This window comes from Lemur catta, chromosome 16 (genome assembly GCF_020740605.2).
Source record: "Lemur catta isolate mLemCat1 chromosome 16, mLemCat1.pri, whole genome shotgun sequence".
NCBI lineage: Eukaryota > Metazoa > Chordata > Mammalia > Primates > Lemuridae > Lemur > Lemur catta.
Window position 1 is genome coordinate 52549883 of NC_059143.1, and position 24172 is coordinate 52574054.

General features: G+C 53.6%; 1 protein-coding gene across 1 annotated transcript; it reads right to left on the reverse strand.

Moving 5' to 3' along the window:
* Positions 1–4216: 4216 nt before the first annotated feature.
* DIPK1C (divergent protein kinase domain 1C) lies at positions 4217–23588 on the reverse strand. The gene is made up of 4 exons (XM_045527353.1): positions 23331–23588; positions 13812–14495; positions 9407–9571; positions 4217–5217 (listed from the first exon to the last, which is right to left on the reverse strand). Exons 1-4 carry the CDS (start codon positions 23517–23519, stop codon positions 5020–5022), a joined length of 1236 nt encoding a protein of 411 aa, XP_045383309.1. The 5' UTR covers positions 23520–23588; the 3' UTR covers positions 4217–5019.
* Positions 23589–24172: the final 584 nt, after the last annotated feature.

A 24172-nucleotide genomic window follows, 5' to 3' on the forward strand; every position in this document is an offset into this window, starting at 1 on the left:
GCATATATTTGTGTATGTATGTACACATGCTCCAATGGACGTTTGCATTCTGAAGCACGTGCGGCTCTGGGACCCCGCGCGAGGAGGACGGGTCCGTGGTCTTCGCCATCAGCCGGGGGCAGAGCCCACCTCTCGCCTCTGTCTGCCGGCGCCCTGCGCTGCCGGGCTGGAGCCGAGGACCTTCCCTCCCTTGAGGGCTGTCTGGGGACAACTCTCAAGGGCAGTCGTGGTAACAGTGGTTGCCGCCCACGTGGCTTTTGGCGAAGTTCTAACAGAAATAATAATTATAGTGGCAAACAGCTAAAATTGTTCACGTTTTCTCTGGGCTGGGTCTTGACACAAGGGGATGGGCTCTTTCTGTTATAGACTGAAAATAGGAGAGAAAACCAACTTTGAGGAGTTCAAGTTTAACTGGAGATGCTTTCTATGCCGTCAGCGAGCGCCTGTGCGCGTCGCTCCTGCCCCGGAGCCCCGGCCGTCCGTCCCGCCGTCTCGGAGCCCCCAGCGCGGCCCGGCCCGGGCGCTGCCAGGCGGTGGAGACGGACGGAGACGCGGGTACCGGGGACACGTGCGCATCCCTGCGCGAATCTCCCGCCGCGTCGCACATCTTTCACCCGCTTGATCTCATTCGGTCCCTGGAGAACATTTCGCAGGTGAGAGAGTTGAAGCTGGAGAAGGTTTAAACTCATACAGCTGGTCGGTTAGCTCGAGGGCTGGGACCTTCACCCCAGACCCTGGCTTCGGGTTCGGGAGCCTCGTCAGCGCCAGGTCGCCTCCGCGTCCCCACACGGGGCAGCGAGCCGGAGCCGGGTCTGAAGTCAGGAAATAAGGCGACCTGGAGGAAACGCCCTCCTCGCGTGAAAACCTGTCTGGATGACAAGTTGCTTTGGAACAACACACAGATAAAGATGAGGGTATTTCTCACGGTGGTTCTCCTGAAATTTTTCTAAATGTGAGTCTTTTTGTTATCCAGAAATATGATCACTGGTCACCTTGCATTTTCTGGGACAGTTGTAATTTCTAATAACTGCATTCTTTTTGACAAAAATGGTACTGTAAAGGTGCTTTACTTGTATTCTTCTCACATCTTTTCGTGTTTATGAGTTTTAAAACTCAGAAATGTCATTTGTCCTGACTTTTGGTTTGAAAAATGCAATAGTAGCATTCTGCTTCTGTCGGGTTTCTCTTAGGGGAAAATAAAGGACAAAGAACTCAAGCGAGGGGCTAGTCCAGATACCCTGATTTATTTCTTAGCTGCAGCTACGCGCCCAGCCGGGTTCATCTCCCTGTCCCTGCAGACAGCCCGGCTACAATGTCTCTGCGGCATTAACGAGCTCAAGACACGAGAGCAGATGGGGGCCCCAGGAGCCCCACCTCCCACCGAGCATAAACACACAGATGCCACTGCCGGGTCAGAGCCTCTCATCACGCCGTGGTGTAGACATAAACGAGCAGCCGGCACGACATCTTTATGGGGAAAAGGATGAGGGGCCAAGGTGGCCAAACAAGAAGGCGAGAGAGAGAGAAATAAATCGAGAGCGTACGGGCTGCCAGCGTCCTTCCCGCAGGCCAGCCGGCCGCGGGGCTCTTTCTCCACCCTGGGTTTACTGGGCGTCTGGCTCCTTTCTACACGGCAAATGACATTTACAGCAAGCAAGCTGCTGCCACCTCCGCGCGGGAGGAACCACAGGCTTTGCTGTCTGCTAACCTCGGCTGCTCAAGGTCAAATGGGAGCCAGTAACCCTTGCATCGCCGCAGTCTGCCCAGCTGCACAGCTGGAAGGCTCCTACGATGCATGCCTCTACTGCCGGGCGCCCCCGCTCTCAGACAGAGAGACGCCCGGCCAGGGTCTAGACAGGGGACGTGCAGCAGAATCACCTGCGTGACGTTATCAAAAGGCACTCACCAGGCCCCTCCGACCCATGTTCTCTTCCCTTAGATGGGTGGGTCTCAAACGCCGCTGGCTGAGCGACCCCCTGCTCCAGCTGGGGCCCCCCAGTCCAGTCGCCGGGGTAATCTGGCCTCAGGAGGGTGGAGATGGGGCCGCTGTTCCCCCGTTAGGTCACTGAGCCAAGCGTCTGCCCCAGGAAAGGAGGCTGAGGGGACAGTGAGAAGGTCAGAGAGAGAGGCAGGAGAGACTATTTCCTACACCAAAGCCAATCCTGTGGCTTAAAATGGCTAATGATCACCACCAGGGACGGACCTCCCAGTATGTGTCTCACGCCTGTGCACTGTCCCATTTAATCCTCACACTCCTAATCCTGCGAGATAAGGTGCAGATGGGGAAACTGAGGCACAGGGAGGTTAAGTAGCTTGCCCAGTGTCTCGAATCGGGCAGACGGTGCTGCTGGTACAAGAATTTCAGGCTGTCTCCCCTCAGCGCCCACGTGGGACCCACGAGACCACGGGAAGCGTAGGGGATGCTGTGGCCTACAGCAGAAGGGGCAAAGCATCACGTTGGAGCCCACAGCACCCCTGGAGGAAGCAAAGAGAAGCAGAGAAAGGTGAGTTTCCGAAGCAGGGAGGCCTCCAGAGATGGGGAGAGCCCCCCGAGTGTGGGCTCCCCGACTGCTGACCGTGGCACCGCCCGCCAGGACACTCCAGGTGGGGCCCAGCAAGTGCCGCTGCTCCTCTGAGCGTTCCGAAGGGTTTCTTAGGAAGCTCGTCTTCAGCAAGTTGCAAGAAAACTGAAATACACCCCACTCCACTGGAAAATATGAGGAGCAGGAGAAAAGCCGCTGCCAGGTCTCAAAAACCTTCCACACAGGTTTTGGAATCCAAAAGGTAAGACAGATTGGTCCTGGGCATGCTCGATTAACAAAAAACAAAAGCAAACCGTCCAGGAAGGGGCCTGGCCCAGGAGGCAGACGGTCCTTTATTATGGCATTTTAGAAAGAAATCATCAAAGCCTTTAGATTTGGGCTGGGAAAATAGGCAGGCGGCCTTTTACCCTCAGGATCTAAGTATACTCAGCGATGAAAGGACAAAAGAGCATGTTTCTTGCAAAGAGTAGCCAGCTTCATTCATCTCGGCCTCCTCACCGACAGGGGCAGTCAATAATTACTCAGACCATGCACTGGAAGAGAATGTCTGCAGCATAGTACTAGATTAATGATTTTAAAAAAAGACAACCTAGTGAAAAATGAGCAAAGTACATGCACAGGCAATTCATCAAAAAAATGCACATATAGTTAATACAGGTGCACAATCTCACCAGTGATATGAGAAATGCAAATTAATAATACCTGTGTTATCCCCTCCTATAAAATAGGCAGAAACAGAATCAAATAATCTTTTTCACCCCAGGGTCTACCCCCTAGAGACCGCTTGACCACGCAGCACAAACCCCACTGTTGAAGGTTGCAGATGGCAAAGCCTGGCTCACTCCCTCCCTCCTTCCCTCCCCCGCTATCTCACACCTGTCCTCCTGTAAACATGTTTGCTCATGAAGAACCTGCCCAGAAGGTGACCATGGTTCCAGGTGAGCCCCTCACCACCCGGAAAAGTGACTGCAGCTGGTGCAGCCCTGGTGCGATGGGAGCTTCCGCTCGGGTTCCAAAGCCAGCTGTTCCCTTGGAATCCACTAACCCACTGGTCTTAGGCCTGTGGCTCAAACTGGGGTTTTAATTTCCTTCCGCCACAAGAGTGACCGACACGGGTTCTCCTTCCCACCAAAGAACACAAAGGGAGTCTCCTACACCTAACGAAAGGGGATCCCTTGAGAAATTCAGTGTCATTTGGAAAATTGTCCATGGTGATGAAGAGGGGACAGGGCTAGCAGGCCACAGGGGCCTTCGAGCAAGTCTTCTGGGATGGCAGACTTCAGAGCTGGGGGCCTCACGCCACCCTGGTGCCTCGAGTATTGTTTTCAGGGTGAGCCCAGGGGCAGACTCAGAGCGTGGCCTGGAGACACGTGTCCCCAAAGTGCCTGTGACTCAGTCTTCAGTCAGTAAAGGAAAGGTGCTGGTCTCTAGTCCTGTCTGTAGTCAGTGCTGACCTCAGCACTCGCTCTACTTTAAATTCTCTCTCCAGTGGCGAGACGGCACCACACTAAGCAAACCCACAGCCCCTGCGTGCAAGGAAGATGCATGGCCGTGAGCGGAGAAGTGCTCCCTGAGACAAACACTTAAAGTCCGTGTATTCTGCCAGATGACAACACTATCAGCTGCCATTACACACTCTTCAATGCAAATGACATTCCCTAAAGATGCAACTTTTTGTTTTTTATTGTATTTAATAACACAATAAGAAAGGTAATTTCTTCACTGGGTAGACAAGTTGTCCCAGAGGACACCCTGGAGAACCCAGCTGCCCCACCCCAACACCGCACGCCCCACACACCCAACTGCTTACACACACATGCACACACAGTCCTGTGCAACTCACGCACTCATGTGCACACACTCATGCACAGATTCACCCATGTGCACGTCTGAGCATGTATGCACACTCACAGTACACACCCGTTCACACTGGGGCACACACACACTCATACGCATTATGCCCAGGCACACGCACATTCACACACACACTCATGGGCACACACTTGTGCACACCCGCGCATGGACACACTCACGCTTACTTATACACACTCACCCATTTACAGACACACACATACTTTTTTAACATGGTAACGCTATATAGGAAGAACAGCTGGAACTCTTGCTCCGGCAGGCAGGAACGGTGCTCTCTGCAGAGAGTGACTGCATGCTGGGGCCAAGCGGCCTCCAAAAGTAAACGCTCTGTACCCGCTTCCTCACTTCATGTCACACAGGGTGACAGGTCAGAGGCCAGGCGGGGATCTTGAAACAAGAGTGAACCGAGCCAGGACCGAGCAGGGTGGCCACATGCAGCTGAAGCAGAACCGCAGCGGTAGCGATTCTTGCTTGCAGAGAGCGTGGCGGCATCTCGGCGACCGTTCGTTTGCACAGTGAAAACGTCTCATCTTTAAACAACCGCAGAAGGAGTCGCTGGAAGGTCGCTGCTCCCATGCGAGCATTTCTAAGGCCAGAAAAGTGGCTACTTCTCTGCCCCCTGCAGCTCCCTCTGCGTGGCTTGGAGGAGCCGGCGAAGCTTCCAGAACACACTGGGGGCTGCTCTCGGGGAGTCCGCGCATTCCTGCACCGCGTCCCGCAACTGCAGCTGCAGCGGGAAGGGGACGGCGGAGCTCTTGAGGGGCGAGGAAAACCAGTGCCGAAATATTTTGTCGCAGATGACCTGAGGGAGAGCAGGTGGGCGGTTAATTCGGGGCAGCTAATCAGCCCCAGAAGCTTCCCCAGCCTGCAGCGGGCTCTGCACAGACCCGCCTCTGTCCCACTGCGCCCCAGCGAGGGCTCTCGGAGGTTGTGCGACGCTGACAAGCGCTCTCCCTTCTGGAAGCTGCACCGCCCACCACTGTGAACAAACCACCCCGGAGAGGAGAAGGCCACCTCCGTGTGAGGTGGCAAGTCCCGTTCCTACCCCACAGCACATGGGGAAAGTTCTGGGTGGCACCCAGTGAGGAGGAAGGGAGCACAGGTCACAGGCAGTCGCTGCTGCGTAAGGAGTGGCCCCTGCAGGCCCGAGGGCAGCAGCACCTGCAGGGGCGGTTCCTCCCCACGAGCTGGTCTAGTGACGATGACGACCCTGCCAGGCTACACGGAGGGTCACGTGGCATGTTGGGGAGAAGCAGTGTGCGTGTATGAGCTATGATCCTTCAGCACTTGAAGGCTCATGAAAAGAAGGTGTATTGGAGGGGAAAGGCTGCAGGCATAAGGCTATTTTAGAAGCCTTTGAAGTATTTTATTCTAGGAGCAGAAGTAAAAATTAAGCCACTCTCTCGTAATTCTAGTAGGGTATGAAATTCACTGCTGCTGAAGACCACTTGAAATTCTCAATTTCAACGTGTTACTTGTTTTATCACTTTCCCAGTCCCCATTCCCCACCCTGGTTGGGAGACCTGGCCTAGAAGCTGCATAATTAATAGCACTTTACTTTTCTACATCACACTTTGCATCAGACCCACTTAACAAATGCCGCCATTGTACAGAGCTAGTTTCACAGAGGACAAATAATTTCAACTTGCATTTCCCAATCCCTGCAAAGGCAAGGATTCTTTTACAAAACAAATCATTTTGTTTCTCTTTTGGATAGAGAACACATTTTCATGTGCACAATTTAAAATGTCCTTAAGGATATAGTGTAATCTCAGTCTCCACCCACCCTGGACACAGTTCCCCGCTCTGCAAGGTGACTGCTTCTGTGAATGGCCTTCTCGACAGAGTCTACACACCTATACATGTATTTCCTTTTATTTTACACAAATTTAATCCCCATTTAACCACATATTGGGGAGATCCCTCCAAATCATTTCTCATAAGTATATTCCATTTGTTTTAATGGCTACATCTCAAATGTGTGGATGTACCGTAAGTTCTTTAACCAGTTCCCCGATGGAAACTGGGGTTATTTACTAACTTTTGCTATATGAACAATGCTGCAGTAAATATCTTGCATATGTATGTCATTTCATTTTGTGCATGACACTAAATTTCTGGAAATTGAATTTCTGGGTCAAAGGGTATATGCACTTTTTGTTTGGATAGATATTGTTAAATTGACCCCATAAAAGTTGTACCAATTTACCCTCCCTCAGCAAGGTGTCCAAGAATGCTTGTCCTTCCACCGCCCCAACTAACACATGTCACAGACTCATTTTGCCAACAGATGGGTGAAAATGGGTTCATTTGTATTTGTCTGGGTTTGAAGCTATTTGTGTTTCCTTTTCAATGAATGGTCAAGTTTATATTTTTTGCCTGCATTTTCTATCAGGTTGTTGGTTTTTTTTATTAATTTGTAGATGCTCTTTATATCTTAAAGACAGTTCTCCCTGCTTCAGGTTGTTTCCCTAGGAGGTAGACTCAGAGATGGAGGTTTGCAGGGATTGGTTGAGGGATGTTCTCGGGAACACACTCCATAGGACAGGCCTGCAGTGTCATCGCTCAGGCAGGCAAAGGGGTGCCAGGCTTGGGGTCTGGCCCTCCCTGTTCCCCACTGGCCCATCTCAGATGCTGCCCTGGGGAGTGGGTATAACCTCGGCAAAGACAGTCCTGGGGGGACTTGCTTGAGCCCGGCAGCCGGGGGTTAATCCCACCATCCTCTCCACTCCTGGTCTGTAATGGGAAATGCACACATTCTGCAAATTTTCTCATTTAGCTTTTAAATTTGCTCCTTTGTTTTTTTTTTTTTTCTGTAATTTTGTTTTTGCCAATGTGGATTGTTTCTGAAAGACAGTTAAATTTGCCAGTGGTTCCTTTTACAGCTTTGTTTCATACTTACAGAGGCCTTCCCTACACAAGAATAATATTTAAAATTCTCCCGGTTTTTTTCTGGTACTTTAAAGATTTCATTTTTGATGTATATCTGCGGTGTCTGGAATTTGGAGTGAGACGGGGAGGTGACCTGTCGTGCCCACCCAGCAGCTGCCTCCACCACACAACCAGCTTGCCCCACTGGCCTAAAACGCTCCTTTCATCGCAGCCTAAATGCCCCTGTGTCATTAAGTCTATTTCTGAAATACTTCTTATTCTATTCCAGTGATTTGTTAATTTATGCAGGGCAGGGATATTTTAGTAAAATTTTAAGTTCAAAAAGTAGAAATTTTACACAACATACAAGGGATGGAGAAAGTTATCTGTGACCCTAGTATCCAGAAATGATCGCTTTTGACATTTTGGCATCCACCTTTCCAGTCATATACTATTTGACAAAAATGGATCATATTGTAAATACTGATTTCTAACCTGCATTTTTTTCTCTTAATGCTTCATATTTTTTCATATTCTTAAAGAAAGTGTAGTTTCATTTCTAAGACTTTATTCAAAGGTAATAATTAGATACATGCACAAAAAATTGCTCAGCTAAAGAGCATGAATATTTCTAACAGCTACATACCCTCGAGAGAGAGAGATATAAATTTCAATCATGTAAATGACATAGACACTTCTCTATTTCCCTGAAGTCTCAACTGTTAATTAATAGCATTTTAATGACTATTTCCAATGGGTAAATTAAATTTATTATCATTGGATTTTAATGTGTCTTTGAATGGTAAGATTAAATAATTTTCCAAGTTGTTTGGCCATTTGGATTTCATCACTTGTGTATTTGGCACCTGTTCTCCTGCCAATTTTCTTTGTGTTCCTCGTGCCTCTTAATGAACCTGTGAGAGCCCCCCTTTCCATATGAGGGATGTAACCTTGGACTCTCGTTACGTTGCAAAGGGCAGGTGTTTTGGTCTCACTTTGTGGACGGGATCGCAAGGTGGTGGACGCTTAAGTGAAAATCATCCTGTCCTCGCCGCTCCAGAAGACTGGCTCCAGGAGGGACCGAGCAAGGTGAGTCCACACGACACGGAAGAGGCTGGGATGGGGACGCCTCTGACGGCTGACGGTTCCTAAAAGGGGAAGCACCTGTGACTCTGGAACTTGGCCCAAAGTCTGTGTAGACTCTGGGCTGGTAGAATCAGGGCTTTTGCTTGGCCTGGCCGGAAACAACAGGGCTGTGCAGGTGTCCCGAGTCAGTCCTCCACCACGGGACAATGCAGTGCCACGCGGTGCCCTCTGGCCGCCCGCCCCGCTCTGATCTGTGTGTCAGGTCTGCCCTGGGCCACGCTGGCCTGCCGGGTTTGTGGAGCACAGAGGCCGGGCAACAGCGGGGGCTGCACTGGGAAGCAGGTGGGATAGGGGAAGTGAAAAGCAGCAAAGTGCCGGGCAAGAGCCAAGCTAAGCAGGGGCACGCGCCAGGCAGGGGCGGAGGGTGGACACTGCCGGCCCCTGGCAGCTCCTCCTGTTACAGGGGCACCCGTGGGCCAGGTGCGTCCACCCCACCTGAGAGCCTCAGGTGAGGGCGCCAAGGGACAGCATCTGCCAAGAAAGGAGAGGTGCTTTCCTGCCGATGGGGAACTCAACCCCCGGTCCGGGACCGCAGTACCGCCACACCTGATGTGAATGCCCCGCCCTGTGCGGATCCCTACCTGCCGCGACCTCCCTGACGTGGCTTCTCCTGCCACAGGCCACTTACTGGCCTTGCCCCTCTAGGCTGCGGGGTCTGCCCAAGCTCGCCAGAGCGGCCAGTTCCTCAGGACTGCTTTGCACTCTTTTCAGTCTTGTCCTTGATGGGTGGGTCTCTGGTGTGTGTGTGTGTGTGTGTGTGTGTGTGTGTGTGTATGTGCACGCGTGAAATTATGTAGATGACATAGGCAACAAAGAACAAGCGACTATCCTGTCCCCCACTGTCTGGCCATTATTGAACACATCAGGCGTGGAAAGGTTGCCTTTGGCTCTGCTAGGGGCATCTCCATCACTGGGGGCAGAAATGACAGGGAGGACACGACCTGTCCCCGTGCCCAGCTGCGGCAGCTGCTTACCTGCAGGTTGCTGTTGACGCGTTGCGCCCCACACTTGTTGACTCGCAAATCGCACTTTGAAAAACAGTCAAAGAAATTGCAGTCCTCATCTCCCGTGCAGTTTTGCTCAAGGATTTCCCTCATTTTAGGTTCAAAAAAGGCCATGTCCACATCAATAGCCACCACCTGTAATCAAAACAGCACACGGCTATCACAGGGACACGCGTGGGCTCAGCCGGGAGGAGAGGGAGCCTGGTTGGCGGCTCCTTTTTCCGGTGTTGGGAGCGCCGTCGCCCAGATCGCAGGATGGAGCCAAGAGGAAAAGCCCTGGCTACGCCCTGGGGAGCAGTTTTCTCCCCCAAAAGTAATTACATGTATTTTCCTTTACACAAGCAACTGTCGCAGATAACACTGCAAGGCTTTAGCGACAAAAAGAACCTTAACCACAAGTATCACTTTTCATCTTTAAACACTTTTCTCAGCTTTACAAATAGAATCTCTAAAACTTTTTTTGTTTTTTGAGACAGGGTCTCACTGTGTTTCCGAGGCTAGAGTGCAGTGGTGCAATCACAGCTCACTGCACCCTTGAACTCGTGGCTCAAGCGATCCTCCTGCCTCAGCCTCCCGAGTTGCTGGGACTACAGGTGCGTGCCGCTATGCCTGGCTAATTTATTTTTTATTTTTTTTTTTATTTTTTTTTTGTACAGACAGTGTCTCTGTATTGCCCAGGCTGGTCTTGAACTCCTGGCCTCAAGCGATCCTCCCGCCTTGGCCACCCAAAGTGCCGAGATTACAGGCTTGAGGCCCCATGCCTGGCCAAAAACATCCCTCTGTTGCTTTTCCACTTTGGTCTCTAAACTTCAAGGGTCAGAATGATGACAGCTGTAAGATACAGATAATCTATCCCCATGAATACAAGCAACAAAAGGATGCTACCTGCGAGTGGCAGGCCTGCGGGTGTGACGGTGGAAACGAGGTGAGCTGTGCCTACCTGCGTTCCCTTTCTATGGTGTGTGTTACCTGAGTCCACGGGCGTGGGGTGGGGAACGGCAGAGCCTAAGTTCTCGGATTGGGACTGAGTTGCCGGAGCCCTGATCGCACAGGACCAACTCCTGAGTTGTCAGCACGAGGACTTGGAGTTTCAGATTTAACTTCCTGGCTTCAAACCAGATGGACTTCAAACACGGGAAAGTAATAACCTCTAAATTATGCAGATTTTCTTCCACCACCTGGACGCCACAAAAAAAGATGAGCTCAAACCTGAGAAAATCTGGAATCTGCCCAAATGTGGTTGTTTATAGCTTCGAGGTATTAAAGAGCTATTAGAAAACGTGACGAGTTTGACGGTGTCAGGGGCATCTCACAAGCCTCCACAGGTCAGCGTGGAGCTGTCAGCCCTGTCCCCGCGGTGGCGTTTCGAGAGAGGACTCTGTCTGCTGGTGTTAATTTCCTCCTCGGTTCTGCGCAGTGTGGGAGGCACAGGCCCTGGTTGGGGTTTTGCTTTTAGTTTTTCGTGAAGGATTCACGCTCGAAGGCCATAAAGTTTCTTGGGGATTATTTAGTAAAACAGAGCAGGGGGGAAAATAATTTATTTCAAAATACGTGGAGAATAATGAAAACAAAGAACATAGAACTTTTCTCTATTTAAGGGGCTTTGCCTACTTATTAATTCAGCAAACAGAATTTATCATTTTAATCAATCTTTCCTAACTCATTATCTAGCCAAAATAAATAGCTGATTTCATTATTTACTCTGGTTAACATATTAAAAATGAACAAGGCCTATGCCAGCAAATCTATTGTCTTTATAATTTATTACTGGGGCTATGAGACTCTTCTTTCTACAGTTTCTGGCAATCTCCCCAGCCCCCTCCAGGCCCCTATTTAGAATTTAAGCTTCTTGCAACTTCTCCTTTTCATTTCTGATGGTTTCCTTCTCATCTCCCATGGAGAGCCACATTTGTTTCTAACTTTTAGTGTAGGGCCTAGAATGGATTACAGCTCTTGTAAGTTTAACCCTATGCACCTAAAATCAGAACAGGATGGAAACAAACAGAAAAACTTGCACAATGTTTCTTAATATCAGGAGAATCATAAAATTCTTCCTGCATGGAATTACCTAACTTGCATCATCTTCTTCACGCTTCCTTCTGGCATCGGAATAGAAAGGGATCAATGAGAACTCTTTCATTCTTCACTGGAAAGTGTGGCCCTGGAGTTAGGAGAGCCTTGCATCTGTTTGGAAGTAGCTCTTGATGGCAACAGTTCTGGGGCCCAAAGTCATGACATTTCCTGGTGATTCTTTTGCAGCCATTGGATAAATTCTCAGGACCTGCAAGTGGAGCTCTGGCCTGAATGAAGACTTGGAACCATCAATTCTTGCACCGCACCCGGAAGGTGCCCCTTCCTTCCACCAAGGCAACAGCATCCTGGGCTCAAGTGCAGGACACCCCTGCTGGGTCCCTGAGCTCACCAGTTCTCAAACTTGAGCACCCATCAGAACGACCTAGAAGGCTTGTTTTAAAAACACAGATTGCTGGGTCCCACACGGGATTTCAGAGTAGGGGTAGGATCTGAGAATTTGCATTTCTAGCAAGTTCTCTGGTGATACTGCTGGTTTTCTCTTCAAAGTTGTGAAATCTCAAGTAAAAGACCTAAGTGTCTGCCGGAAGGTGGAGAGGCAGAACTGGAGAAGGGAATGGTCCTGTCTGGTGCCCATCCCCACCCAAGCCACGGCTGGGGCAGAGACAACAGCTGGGGGGTTGGCCCAGCCTGCAGAACACAGTTTGGGGCCAGGTCAGGGTGCACAGTCATCATTTCATTGAGCAAATCTTCCGTGCCTGTTGTGTACAAATGCTGGAGACACAGCTTAGGTGGGTCACACAAACCAGTCACGAGACTATCAACAAATGTATAGACTAAAACGTCCAACGGTGCCCGCTCAGCATCCTCCATAAAGCACATGTCCTCACCGGCCCCTCCACTCTCCCGGCCTCCGTAGCTGGATGAATGGACGAGTGACCGAGTGCCGAGAACTGGCCCACAACTGCGCCAGGCCATGTGGCTGTCTGTGGACACTCCACGTCTTCCTCCCCCAAGGCCTCAGTGTGGCCACGTCCCAGGACGTCCCTGAGGTGGACAGCACCTTTCCATGACGTAATCCTCCTGCTCACTAAGCAGGGACACCTTGGCCCGGACAGCGATTTCATCTCAGCGGGTCCTGCCATGGGCAGCCCCCTCCAACTCGGGACAGCATCTGGGAGGCTGCGTGGAGCTCAGGATATTGTGGGCAGGGCCAAGCTTCCCCTGAGCCCCCTACACATCGTGTGGACCCTCCTGGAACCTCCCAGAACTCTCTGGAACCTTCCAGCTCTTTCCCTTCCACACTTCGAGTGACTCCCAGCAGCCAGGGACAAGGCATCAGGACCAAGCAGTGAGGACGAGATACTATGATGCCCTTCACGGGGACAAAGGCTTGGTCAGAGAAGGGACTTTTGGCCACTTGGTCAGGGCGGCAACTTTAGTTTTCTAGATTTCAGGCTGCTTTCGGAAGGCTGTGCCACCTGCCACGGAGGCCTGTGGCTGGCAGTAATGGCACCTTCCCTTTGTCCCTTTATGTTCTGACCACGAAGAGCATTCCCCACCACAAGCCAGTCCCCAGGACAGCCAGCGCACTGAGGGGACTGGAGCTCAGCTAGTCGCTCACCTGCTGGCACCTGCACGTGTCAGTTTTAGCCTAGCTGGGGGGCGAGGAGGGGATTGTCTCATAATAAAACACTGAAGGCCCTTTTGCTGCTTTTTCTCCAACTTGTTGTATTTCTCACATGACTGCATTGCCCCAGCGAGGGAGATAAAAATGCATCTGCCAAGATATTTCCACTTGGGCAGGTTTCTCCCTGTCGGACGCACAAAAACTCCACTTGTCCCTCTAGAAATATTTCACACAGAATGGAAACTAACTAGAACCTCTCCAGAAAAAAAAACACTGGAAAAAGAAACATTGTCACAGAGCACAGGCAGTTGAGAACAGCGTCCCCAAACTGCGCCACTGTGCTAACAGCCCGTGTGGGCCACCCGCCCACATCTTCCTCCGCCGGTCCTTGTCTCCCGCGGGTCACTCTCCCCGCTCTGCAAAGAGACCCTCCAGAGAGGGCCTAGGGAGCCACTGGGCTGCTCGGAAGGAACCAGAACAGGCTTCAGGGAGGACAGGCCTCGCCTGGCCGTCTGCCCCCGCGATGGGCTCCTTTTATTGCAATTCCCACCCGAGACCCAAGGTTCTCTGAGCTCTTTCTTCACACACAGAAAGAAGGAGGAGTGGCAGGTGTGAGGCTGCAGGAAGGTGCAGTGGCTGCTTCTTGGCCAGCAGCTGCCACTCCCGCCACCCCACCTGTCTGCACACTGTCCACAGCCCGCCCCGTCCACTTACTGTGAGGTCACTCCTGATGGCAAAGTTTTCGGGCTTGATGTCGCAGAGGTGGAGGCGATGGGAAAAGTCACTGTGGAAATGGTTCACCATGTCCAAGAAGCTGAGAGCGATGTCACTGACAGCCTTGGCCTGGCCCTGGCCACCCCGGGGGGCACCTGTGGCCTCGTCCAGGGGGAAGAGAGCCCCGTGGCGGGGGCTGCCGGCGGCCAGGTACTCCACCGCGTAGAAGTGGCCACAGGAGCCCAGCACGGGCAGGACGTGGCGGCTCCAGTCCTGCAGCAGGCTGAAGTAGACGTACTCCTCCTGCTGCAGCAGGGCCCAGGCGCTGGCCAGCTGGCCCCGCCAGCGCGCGCCCCGCCGGCCCGGCCACAGCGGGGACAGGCTGCTGTTGGGCAGCTCCAGGCCCAGGGCGCTCTTGACCTGCCCGGCCACCATCAGGAGGAGCTCTGCCTCCGGGACGCCCTGGCCGCCCTCCTCCGCCGCCCCCTCCAGCAAGCCGAGGGGCTGGAAGCTGGAGAAGGCCTCGCTCTTGGACTTGAGCACGACGGGCCGGCCGCGCCAGTCGGCCTGCAGCACCTTCTTGCCCCTCTCGTAGTACAGGCAGCGCCGGTACAGCAGCTTTCCCGCCACACACAGCTCCTCGCAGAGGTCCCCCGTGAGCGCGCCGCCCCGGTAGTCCTGGCACTGGAGGAAGGGACAGTCGGTCACAAGAGAGGAGGGGCCGGCGCCACCGCCCGGCAGGGGGAGGGGAAAGGGACGGGTTGGTCCCTGCCCTCAGGACGCTTATAATCCAGCGGTGGAGAGAAACCCCGCAATGAGAGCAGCGGCCGTTCGGGGAGGTAAACGAGCGCCTCTTCGCCACTGTGCTACTTAACTAGGCCGGGACGGTCTGCAGCCTCGGGACACCTGCAGAGGAGGAGCGGACCGCCACATCCCCCTGGGTGGTCCCGGGGAAACCTGAAGCCACGAGTCGGTCAGGGGAAGGGCCCAGACCAGGCCGGCAGCTCTCAGCTCTGGCTACACCGCAGCCTCCCCGGAGAGCCGTAACAGCCACGTCTAGGAACGGCTGCGTCAGGCCTCAGCAGACGGGACCCTGGGACCCTGGCCTGCCCCGGGGTGGACCACTGCAGTGACCCGCGCCGGCACATTCCCTGGGCTTGCTGTTTCCAGCTGGGGCTGCTGCGGCCCGAAGCCAGGGCGCCGGGAGGACTGCATGGCTGCAGAGGAGAACCTGCTACGGCATCGGGAGCCGGAGCAGACCTCGCGGCTGGTGAACTGGCGGATAGAAGGCACCGGGGAGGAGCCACTGGGGACACATTCTGGACTGGAGGGAGCACTGTGTCCTCGTGGTGGTGGTGGGAAGGCCACCCAGGAGCCCTTGGGCGTTTCTCCTCTACTCCAGGGGACCTTAGGATGGAGCCCCTGCGGGGACCCGGAGTCCCTCCCCACCAGCTGACTCATCCCCTGAGAGGACGGCCCGGCCCCCCAGTCCTGCAGGAGGGAGAAGGAGTGCAGGGAAAGGGGGTTATCACTCCCCTCTCTCTTTTCTATCCTTTACAGAAAATCTAAGCCTCATTTTTATTAGGAGTTGAGCACATTTTCTAATCCCACCCCTTCCCCCACCAGTGACTCTTCCTCCCACATCAGCACACAAAGGCCCCTCTTTCTTCCCAGAGCGTTTACAGAGCTCTGTGAGACAGGAGAGTCATCCTAGTGCCTACGAGGTCCTAAGACAAATATAAAATCCCGAAGTTGCTTTTTCACCCTATTTCATGTGTTACCAAGTGCCCTGAAGGACCAGCAGGGAAAACGTGTCTCCAGGGCCCCGGACAAAGGGCTGGAGCAGACCCAGAGAGCTCGAATGCTGGCCCCGACTATGCTGGGGCGTCCCGAGTGCATCACCAAACTGCTCTGGGCCTCGAATTCCTTCCCCGGCACAGGGATTCTACGGGCCACTGAGAGATGTGGCAGCCACAGCGCACACACGCGCCAGGCAGCCTGGGCTGGCCCTGGAACAACACTTCGATATGGGATTCTGCGCTGTTCAGACGCTGGCTGGCTGTGTCGCGCTTTGCCAACCCCCAGTAGACTATAAGCAGCTCCTTGAAGTCGAAAACTGTCCCCCCAGTGCCTAGACATAGGAATAATTCCAAAGTCAAAAAACCCCGAAAACCGCCAGATTTTCATGACTCATTTGGCCTCTTGTGGCATCAAAGCCTAACTGAAAAGATGTGAGGCTATCTAGAGTCTATATGTGTTCTATTTGGGGTGAATTCACATACATTTTGCTGCAGAATTATTAATTTTTTTGGTTACTAGTGCTGCCCCCTGTGCAAAATGTAAGTTATATGTCACACAGTATCTTTCTACCACCCAGAACATGCCTGGCCCCAAAAAGTTAGATAAGGAATTTGGGGCCTTTATAAACAGGCTTGTGGTTCAAAGCCCTTATGTGAAAGAAATACTCCCAGTGCTTAAAAGAAGTGTCTAGATTTTCGAGACTATTTCAGGCAGTCGCCCGACAACAGCCCAAAAGGCCAACGCCACACCGTCCGAGCGGGCCCGCCAGCTTCCCGCTGAGGGGGCTCCTCCAGCCCCTGGGCTCTAGATCTCCGTGTGCCACACTGGCCGACACCAGGATGCAGCCACAGAGACCTGCAGACAGAAAGTCGTGAGCCCGATCCTCGAGCCAGCAAGGCCGCCCTGCTTGCGGGGGGGCTGGCTTTCGGTTCTGGAAACCCACCCCCGTAACGCAGCTGTATTAGCAGGCACCCCCCAATGGCTCTACATGCACGGGAAGTCGTGTGCGTGCTGTGTTCCTCTTGGAATTTAACTTAATAGAATTTTGATAAAACGCCATTCTTTGGCTTTATGCCTGGGATCTCTTTCCAAGGCGTGGGGTCACGAAATGAGCATGGAAGGATCAGGACCCTTGTGTCAACCACGCTTTGCTTATAATTGCTTCCATGTCACCCCTTGTGGACAAAACGGCAGCCGGCCAGGGTCCTCGGGGACCTCTCAGTGAGTTTCAGGTAGTCTGGCCAGGAGGGAGGACGGAAGGGAGGGCACTGGGACAGCCACGGGGCAAGGAGACGCGAGAGACAGAAATAGCACAGGGTGTTCACTTTGCCTATCGTGGGGGTTTCTTTCTCTACTTTATATGGTACTTACAGAGTTTCATGTCTCTATAATAAACTTGATAAGAAAATGCAAAAAATGGCTTCCCGATTTCCTTATAAATCCAAAAAACCCTGAATATATGATATCCAAAATGGTTTGATTCAATTCCATGAATATATTCATAGTGGTATCACATGTGTAATGTAATCAAAAGTGCTTTTGCCGGAAGTGCAGAACAGAACTGAGAAAGACAGGCAGGCAGCGGACGGAGGTGGCCGTCCTGAGCTGGGAGCTTCAGAGTCGCCGGGTGCCGGGACGGGGGTGCGGGGAAGACTCGGTCCTGCCGGCCACTGAGCGAGGACGCCCAGGGAGAAGTGCGGCCGGTGATCACGGGGCCCTGTCTTCCCTCTGCCCGTGAGCAGGGGAGTGAGGAAGGGAGCAACTGTGACTGCCCCGACCCTCACTCTTCTCACCTGAACTGTAGCCACCATTGCCACTGGCTGAGAGGGACCCTTGAGGACCACAAAGCCACCTCCCTTCCACCAGGCCTGCGGCTGGCCATGGGCAAGGCCTTGGGCATCAGCCCCACCTTGCCACCCGCCAGTCAACGGCCCCAGCTTTCCACAGCTAACCCAGCCGCGTGTGAGCATGGAAGGGCAACCTCCTGACTGCAGCTGCCAGGGCAGAGGTGGCTCCTACATGACGTCAGAGCGTGACACCACAGCAGCACGGTGAGGCTTAGCTTTGGGGCAGACTGGCTTTGCCCCCACTAGCTGTGTGGCTTGTTTCCAAATCTATAAAATGAGGAAGATGATGCTGTGTCACAGGAGACTTGGGAAGGTCCAACAAGGTCATAGTCCCTGGCACACTGCCGGCCAGCGGTGGGCTCAGCAATGCTAGTTGCCTCCCCGCTCCAGCCCTAGTTATGGAAGGGTGGGGGCAGGGGCTGTTCTTCCTGGAGAAGCGTCGTCGGAGCTGAGTTTAGAGAGAGGAGTTAGCAGTGAGGGAGCAGACGAGGGAGACGGCAGTCCAGCCGCAGGAATAACCTGCACAAAGCTCCAGGGTTTCAAAGCAGCCCTGTGTGTTCAGAGGACCAGAAACGGTCCAGGGGAGAAGAGAGCTAAGTTACAGCAGGCACCTACGTGACCACCTGCATGTTCGGTCAAAAACGCCACTCCCCCGTGTCCCCGTCTGACATAGGTGCTTCCTGCCCAGGAAGGATCAAATCAGCCTTGGCCCCAAAGGCCGTCCCACCCCCAAGTGGAAATTCTTGCCTCCCTCCCCTGCCCCCAGCTCCCATTAAATCACGGCGGCCGTGTGAGTGCCCTGCCGCCCCGCGTCCCCGCCGCACGGGGTTTTGCACAAAGCTGCAGCAAGTCAGTGAAATACAATAGAAGTCAGAGTGAAATTTGCATGAGGTTTGCCTCTGTGAATTTGGAAGGCCACTCCGAACAGGAGTTGCAGGATGTTTTGCACATGGTATGATTGTTGGATTTGGCACTCGGCCTGTGGATCCTGGAAGGGAGCATCCATTTGGGCCGTTTTTCTGAAGATCAGCACGCTGGCTACAAGCATGCCCCGCCCACGCTGGCTGCTTCCTGTGGCGCCGGGTAGTAGAAATAGCAGGGTGACCACAGCCCAGTCGGGGACCGGCCAGCGACCACAGGTGGGGTACCGGGTTTATAACCTTACTTTCCAGGACTCCAGTCACCCTGTTTGTCATACGAGATCATTTATATTAGAGCACAGCAGGCACTAAAAAGTACACAGCAGCTCCTCAGCTTACGATGAGTTATGTCCTAATAAATTCGTGGTTAAGCTGAAAATGCCTTTAATATCCCTAAACTACCAAACACCACAGCTTACCCTAATCTGCCTTAAACGTGCCCAGAACAAGTACTTCCATTAGCCTACAGTCGGCACAGTCATCTGACGCAAAGCCTGTTTTGCAACACAGTGTTGCACATCGTGTGATGTATTGAACACCGTACTGACAGCAAAGAGCAGAGTGGCTGTGGGTACTCAGGATGGTTTCTACCGAATGCACAGCACCTTCATAAATTTGAAAAATCCTAAATCAAACCATCCTAAGTCAGAGGCCGTCTGTATACAAGTGTAGCTATCACGGAGCTGTTCCTTGTCATCCTCCATGACAAAGTCCTCTTGGCACTTCAGTTCCTACCCTTCTCACGTAGAATGGAAAATCTGTCCACTACGGCTGGTGACCAGTGTTTGCAGGAACTTTTTGCGTGTCTGTGCCTGCCAAACACAGAAAGCAACTTCATCCAGCATTTTTTTTCAAAAGGTAATATACCAATTGCAAGTTTAAAAGGTAATCAAAAACATTGCCATGTTAGAGACAGTAGTGGAATTATTTTGATAGCAGCATGTCCTCTCAAAGTAGCTATTTTTTAACTCAGTAAATGTGGTTTATTTAGGTCCATTGTTTGAATCAGACTTTATCAGACTTGTCTCTGCACGGGGGGATGTCCCAGCTGCCAGCTTGAAGACAAGGACATTTCTGTGCCCAAATGTGTGTGCATATAAAATCCACAGGTATCCAAGGTGACAAAAAACTGAAAAAGCAAGTTAAAGTCTCATTGTAGTTAACTCTGGTGTGTTTTTAAAGTTAATTAAATTCACGGTGGACTGTGTTTCTCACGGACACGTGCACACACACACAAACTCGCGTCCCATCAACTCAGTCCCAGCTCCGGCAAGCAGCGTTCTTTGCAGTTACCACTCAGTATCTCTACAATCTGTATCCTGGTTCTCAAGCAGAAACAAAACCTGTCCACTCTAGTCCAGGAAAGTGTTGGCAGGGTCTCGGAGGTCAAGCCTAAGGGCTGGGTTTTCTTCCGTTTGTTTTGGTTTTTAAGGAGCGTTAAGCCCCTATGCAGTTGGCGACAATCATATTTCATGACCGTGTCCCTCCCACGCAGCCACACCGTGCACCACAGAGCCCCAGCGCGGGCAGCACGGCCACCAGAACCCCCCGCGCCATCTGGGAGGCGGCCGAGCGCTCAGGGAGGGAGGCATTCACTGCTTCCAGACCTCTCTGGATGCGTGCCTGGATGCTGCAGTCCGGCTGGGGCCCTGACAGCGTCTCCCACGATGAAGGAAGATGAGCCCACCCTACTGAAAATGAATCTCTGATGTCGGCCACTAAACTGCACGCCATCAACACCTAACTAGCCTCAAGGGCAGTTGAGTCTGTGGGGATATTCTTGAGATGCTTTGCAAAGGATACCATGGAAGACTTAAGCACACTGAGTTGTTACTCAGGGTTTCCACAGTTACGGAAGTCACTTACTGCCATGGCACTTCTACTGTCACACTGCACAGGGCACGTCCTGCTCCTCAGCATACCAACCGTGGGAAGCAGGACAAGTTACTTTACCTCCCTGGGACTCAGTTTTGCCATCTGTGAAATGGGGATACAGAAAGCAACTACTTCGGAGAGGTTGTTGAGAGAATTCAATGCAACAACACATGTGAAATGTCTTAGCCCAGCACCTGCCCACATGAGGCATTGACAGGCAGTGGGCACCTTCCGGCCCCAGCGGGAAGGGCTCCCCCTGCAGAACTCGAAGCTAGGCTTGTCCCCACCCAGCACCACGCCATTCCTCAGCCTGGCGGGGTCTCCTGCCAGGCCTGCTGGAAAGGCGGGGCCCCGGAAACCTCCATCAAGTCCACGAGTGTCCACAGTTCACGATGACAGCAGGTGCTGGAAAGCTGCAGTCAAGGGGAGCAGTGGGGTCTGACCGGGAGAATCCAAAGCTCGAAGACCTGGGGCTTGAGTCTTCTGGAACAATTCAAGTTGGCTCTTCTGGGGACTCCTGTCTGTGCAGTGTGGTTGTCTCCCTCGGGGTGAGGGGACTTGGGGGAACTCACAGACCTCTGACCTCTGTCCCCTGCCCAGCTCCTAAGCTGGTTTCCCCTTGGCAGACAGGCAGTGCCAACCCCAGGCCTGGGAACACAGGCAGATGCCACCCAGCCAGGAATTCACTACGACTTTGGCTCTGCCAGGAGGCCTCCCTTGGCTCCCCTGGCAAAATTGTTTCTTCTGGGCTCCAGTATCCAGAGTGAAAGCTAATGAGGGTCTGGAGGCCAGTCAGAAAACTAGCAACCAGTTTTATTATTAGGGATAAAAGCCAGGCAGAGTGAATTGGAAAGTGCCGCTGAGCTAGAGACAGAGGCTCAATTCAGCTCAGGTCCCAGGAAGCCGAGGTGCCAACCTCTGCCTGGCACTGCGGCCCAGCGGAGTCTGGATGGTGCAGACCGGGGTCCTATTTAAACCCTTCCAGCTCCCGTTCTGTGTCCAGTTACAGCTGAGCCAGGGCACTGTGTAGGTCCCACATGAACAAACTCAGAATGAAGACGGTAGAAAGGGCTGTGGCAGGGATGGAGGGAGAGAGAGCGAAGTCCCGAGGACGTGTGAGGAATAACGATCTCCAACAGGCCTGGCTGGCCTGGCCCTCCAAACGGGGCTCCCGACAACTCGGCTCACCCAGGACAGCGCCACAGAAACCTTCATGAAGACCGACGCGGCATTTTAAATCATTCTTTTGGCAACAGGGAAGACGGAGGGCCTTCAGAGGCAGAACCTGCGGCTCCAGCTTCATGTCTGACTAGAAACGAGCCCATGCGGCCACCGGGGAAGACAGGCTGGCACAGCCTCTGGACAGAATCGGTTTTAATTTACAACCTGGAATGCTGGGAAAGTTATGATTCGCAATTACTTAAATTATATCAGGCGATTCAATTTCCATTAGGCCTTTTCCCACTTAACCAAAGGGAAAAAGATGCAAACTGGAGTTCGTTTTTTAATCTAAAAGATTATTATATTAGATTTGTAAATAGGTGCTCCCTTCTAGCTGATGCATCAACTTCTGTTTACCATAATTAGTCAGTCAGCCCCTCCCCCAAAAAACAAGAGCACAAAAAGGGATTTTTTACATGAGTTCCCGAGAAAAATCAATGAGCTCTTGCAACTTAAAACTTGATAGTCTTGTGGCAACTCTCCTGAATAAAGAAAAAAAACTTGATAGAACTTCAGCATAACGGCTGAGGGCAGGTGGACGGAGAGAATCTGTGACGAGTGTCTCACCTGCATGTGGCCGATTCATGATGACACGTGTCACATTCGATTAGGGAGCATGACTTGTTTCAGCTTGCATATTTGGCTCATTATTTTAAAAATAATTTTACAGTCTCACAAAATCATTTCCTTTAAGAACCTTCATGCTCCTATGTTTTGTGAAAATCTACAATCTCAAAAAAAAAAAAAAACCCACCCATATGTAAGCAATTGGACTGAAAATTTCCCATGTGTTTCTGGAAGATTTTTTAGAAAATAGATCACTTTTCAAAACAAATGCTTAGAGGGTCATTACTTTAGGAAGTGGATAATCACTGGAAGCATTTAGCAGTGGTCGCTGCTATCTTCCCCTTTCTTGGATTTCCTTTTAGGGGTTCCTGCCTTTATTCAAGTCCCCGCCAAATGCACAGACTAAGGAGCAACCCACGTTTCAACCCCGCTAAAGATGAGCATTTTGCTTCACAGCGTCCGTGGGCCAAGCGCACACAGCACGCTGCAAAAGCCAAAGTGTTTCTTTCTCTCCCTAACTGTGGGGTCTGCCGAGGCGCTGTTGGATGCAAGGCCCTCCGGGTTTGGAGACTCTGCTGTAGAGGACCAGGGTCTGCCCAGTCCAAGCCGCCTCCGCGACGCGCTCTGCGCACCCGAGCGCACTGTGTCTGCTTCTCACAGACCGCCGCCGCGAAGAGCCTTGGCTTTGGGGCGCAGGGCGGCCGGGGCCCTACCAGCTGCCTGCATCTGGCTTGGCAAGGTGGAGGGTGATCCGGGAGCCCAGGGTGGAATCACAGAACGGCGGCTGAGCTAGAGCGCTGGGACCCGAGAAATAGAGGCGTAGTCCCTGCCGGCCCCGAACCCCGAACTGGTGCGCGCCCCGAGCCCAGCCGCCCGACACGGGACACGGGCACCGAGGAGCAGCCCGGAGACTCGGATCGGGACCCACAGGCTTGGATCACACCTGCAAACTTCCTTCAGGAGCTCGGAATCAGGGGTGGTGGGAGAGAGAGGGACGGGAAGATTGTCTTGGGACAAAGGACCAATTTTGGCGAAAAGGGGAGAACATTCCCCGCGTGGCCACAGAGGGACTATCCCGGCGAATCCCTGTTCGGGAGACCCGGTCCTGCGCCTCTGGCATTCCATGCACGTGTCCGGACCCCACTGCCCTCAGAGGGCGCCACCACCATCCAAGCGCCCAGGGTGGGGTGGGCGCAGCGACGCGGCAGCGCAGCGGCCGGGAGCGGGCAGGGTGTCCGATCCCCCCTCCCGGGACGCGCGGCGCGGGGCAGTGCGGCGGCGGGACCTACCAGCGCGGCCAGGATGCGCCGGCTCTTCTCGTCGGTGCAGCGCTCGGAGAGGACGCCCGGGTGCGCGCGGAGCAGCAGCGCGCCCGCCAGCACCCAGCCGGCGGTCCACGCGGCGCAGGCGAGGAGCGCGCACCGCCCGCACCGCCCGCGCCGCCGGGCCCGGCCCCGCGCGTCCGCCGCCCGCGCCATGGCCAGCCCGGCCGCGCCCGCGCCCCGCAGCCGCCCGCGCCCCGTGTCCCGCGTCCCGCGCTCGGGTAGCAGCTCCGCTGCTCAGCCGGACGCGGCAGGGGGGACGGGGGAGGGGCACCGCGAGGGGAGGGGGCAGGCTCCGCGCCCCGCCTAGCCCTGGGGGGCGTCCGGCGGCTACAGCCCGCGACCCCAGGCAGTGGATGGGGGTCCTCCCGCCATACGCCCTGCTCAACTCTCCCCGCAGCCACCGTTTGCACTTTCTTGGTTTTTTTTTTTTTTTGCACTTTTTGCCCAGAAAGCCCAGCTCCTCATTTCAAAGGAATCCGGGTAAATGCAATCCCCGCCCCTTTTTTGCACGCCTGGCCCTCTGTCAGCGCATCTTTAATTGCCGGATAGGATCCCCCCTGCCCGCCGTGGGCTCTCAGGGAGCAGCCGCCACCTTCTATCCTTCTGCAGAAGCCCCCACCCGAGCGTCCCCGAGACCCCTCGGCGCCCTCGGCTGCAGCTCCATCCCCCACCGTTTTCCTCTGCTGGACGCCGCCCTCCCCTGAGTCGGCCCCAGCCTGGGTTTCCCCCGGGCCGTGCGCAGGGTCGGGGGTCGGGGACAGTTAGGAGTCTGGGCGACCCGGCCAGACCCTTCCCACGGGCACCCC

What these genes read in the sequence shown, in the direction of transcription:
- DIPK1C (XM_045527353.1), bottom strand. Translation starts at nt 23,519, where the DNA reads ATGGCGCGGGCGGCGGACGCGCGGGGCCGGGCCCGGCGGCGCGGGCGG. An exon ending in CCATCAGGAGTGACCTCACA is followed by an intron (nt 9,572 to 13,811) that starts GTAAGTGGACGG and finishes TTTTGATTACAG; the next exon opens with GTGGTGGCTATTGATGTGGA. An exon ending in GCGTCAACAGCAACCTGCAG is followed by an intron (nt 5,218 to 9,406) that starts GTAAGCAGCTGC and finishes GCTCTCCCTCAG; the next exon opens with GTCATCTGCGACAAAATATT.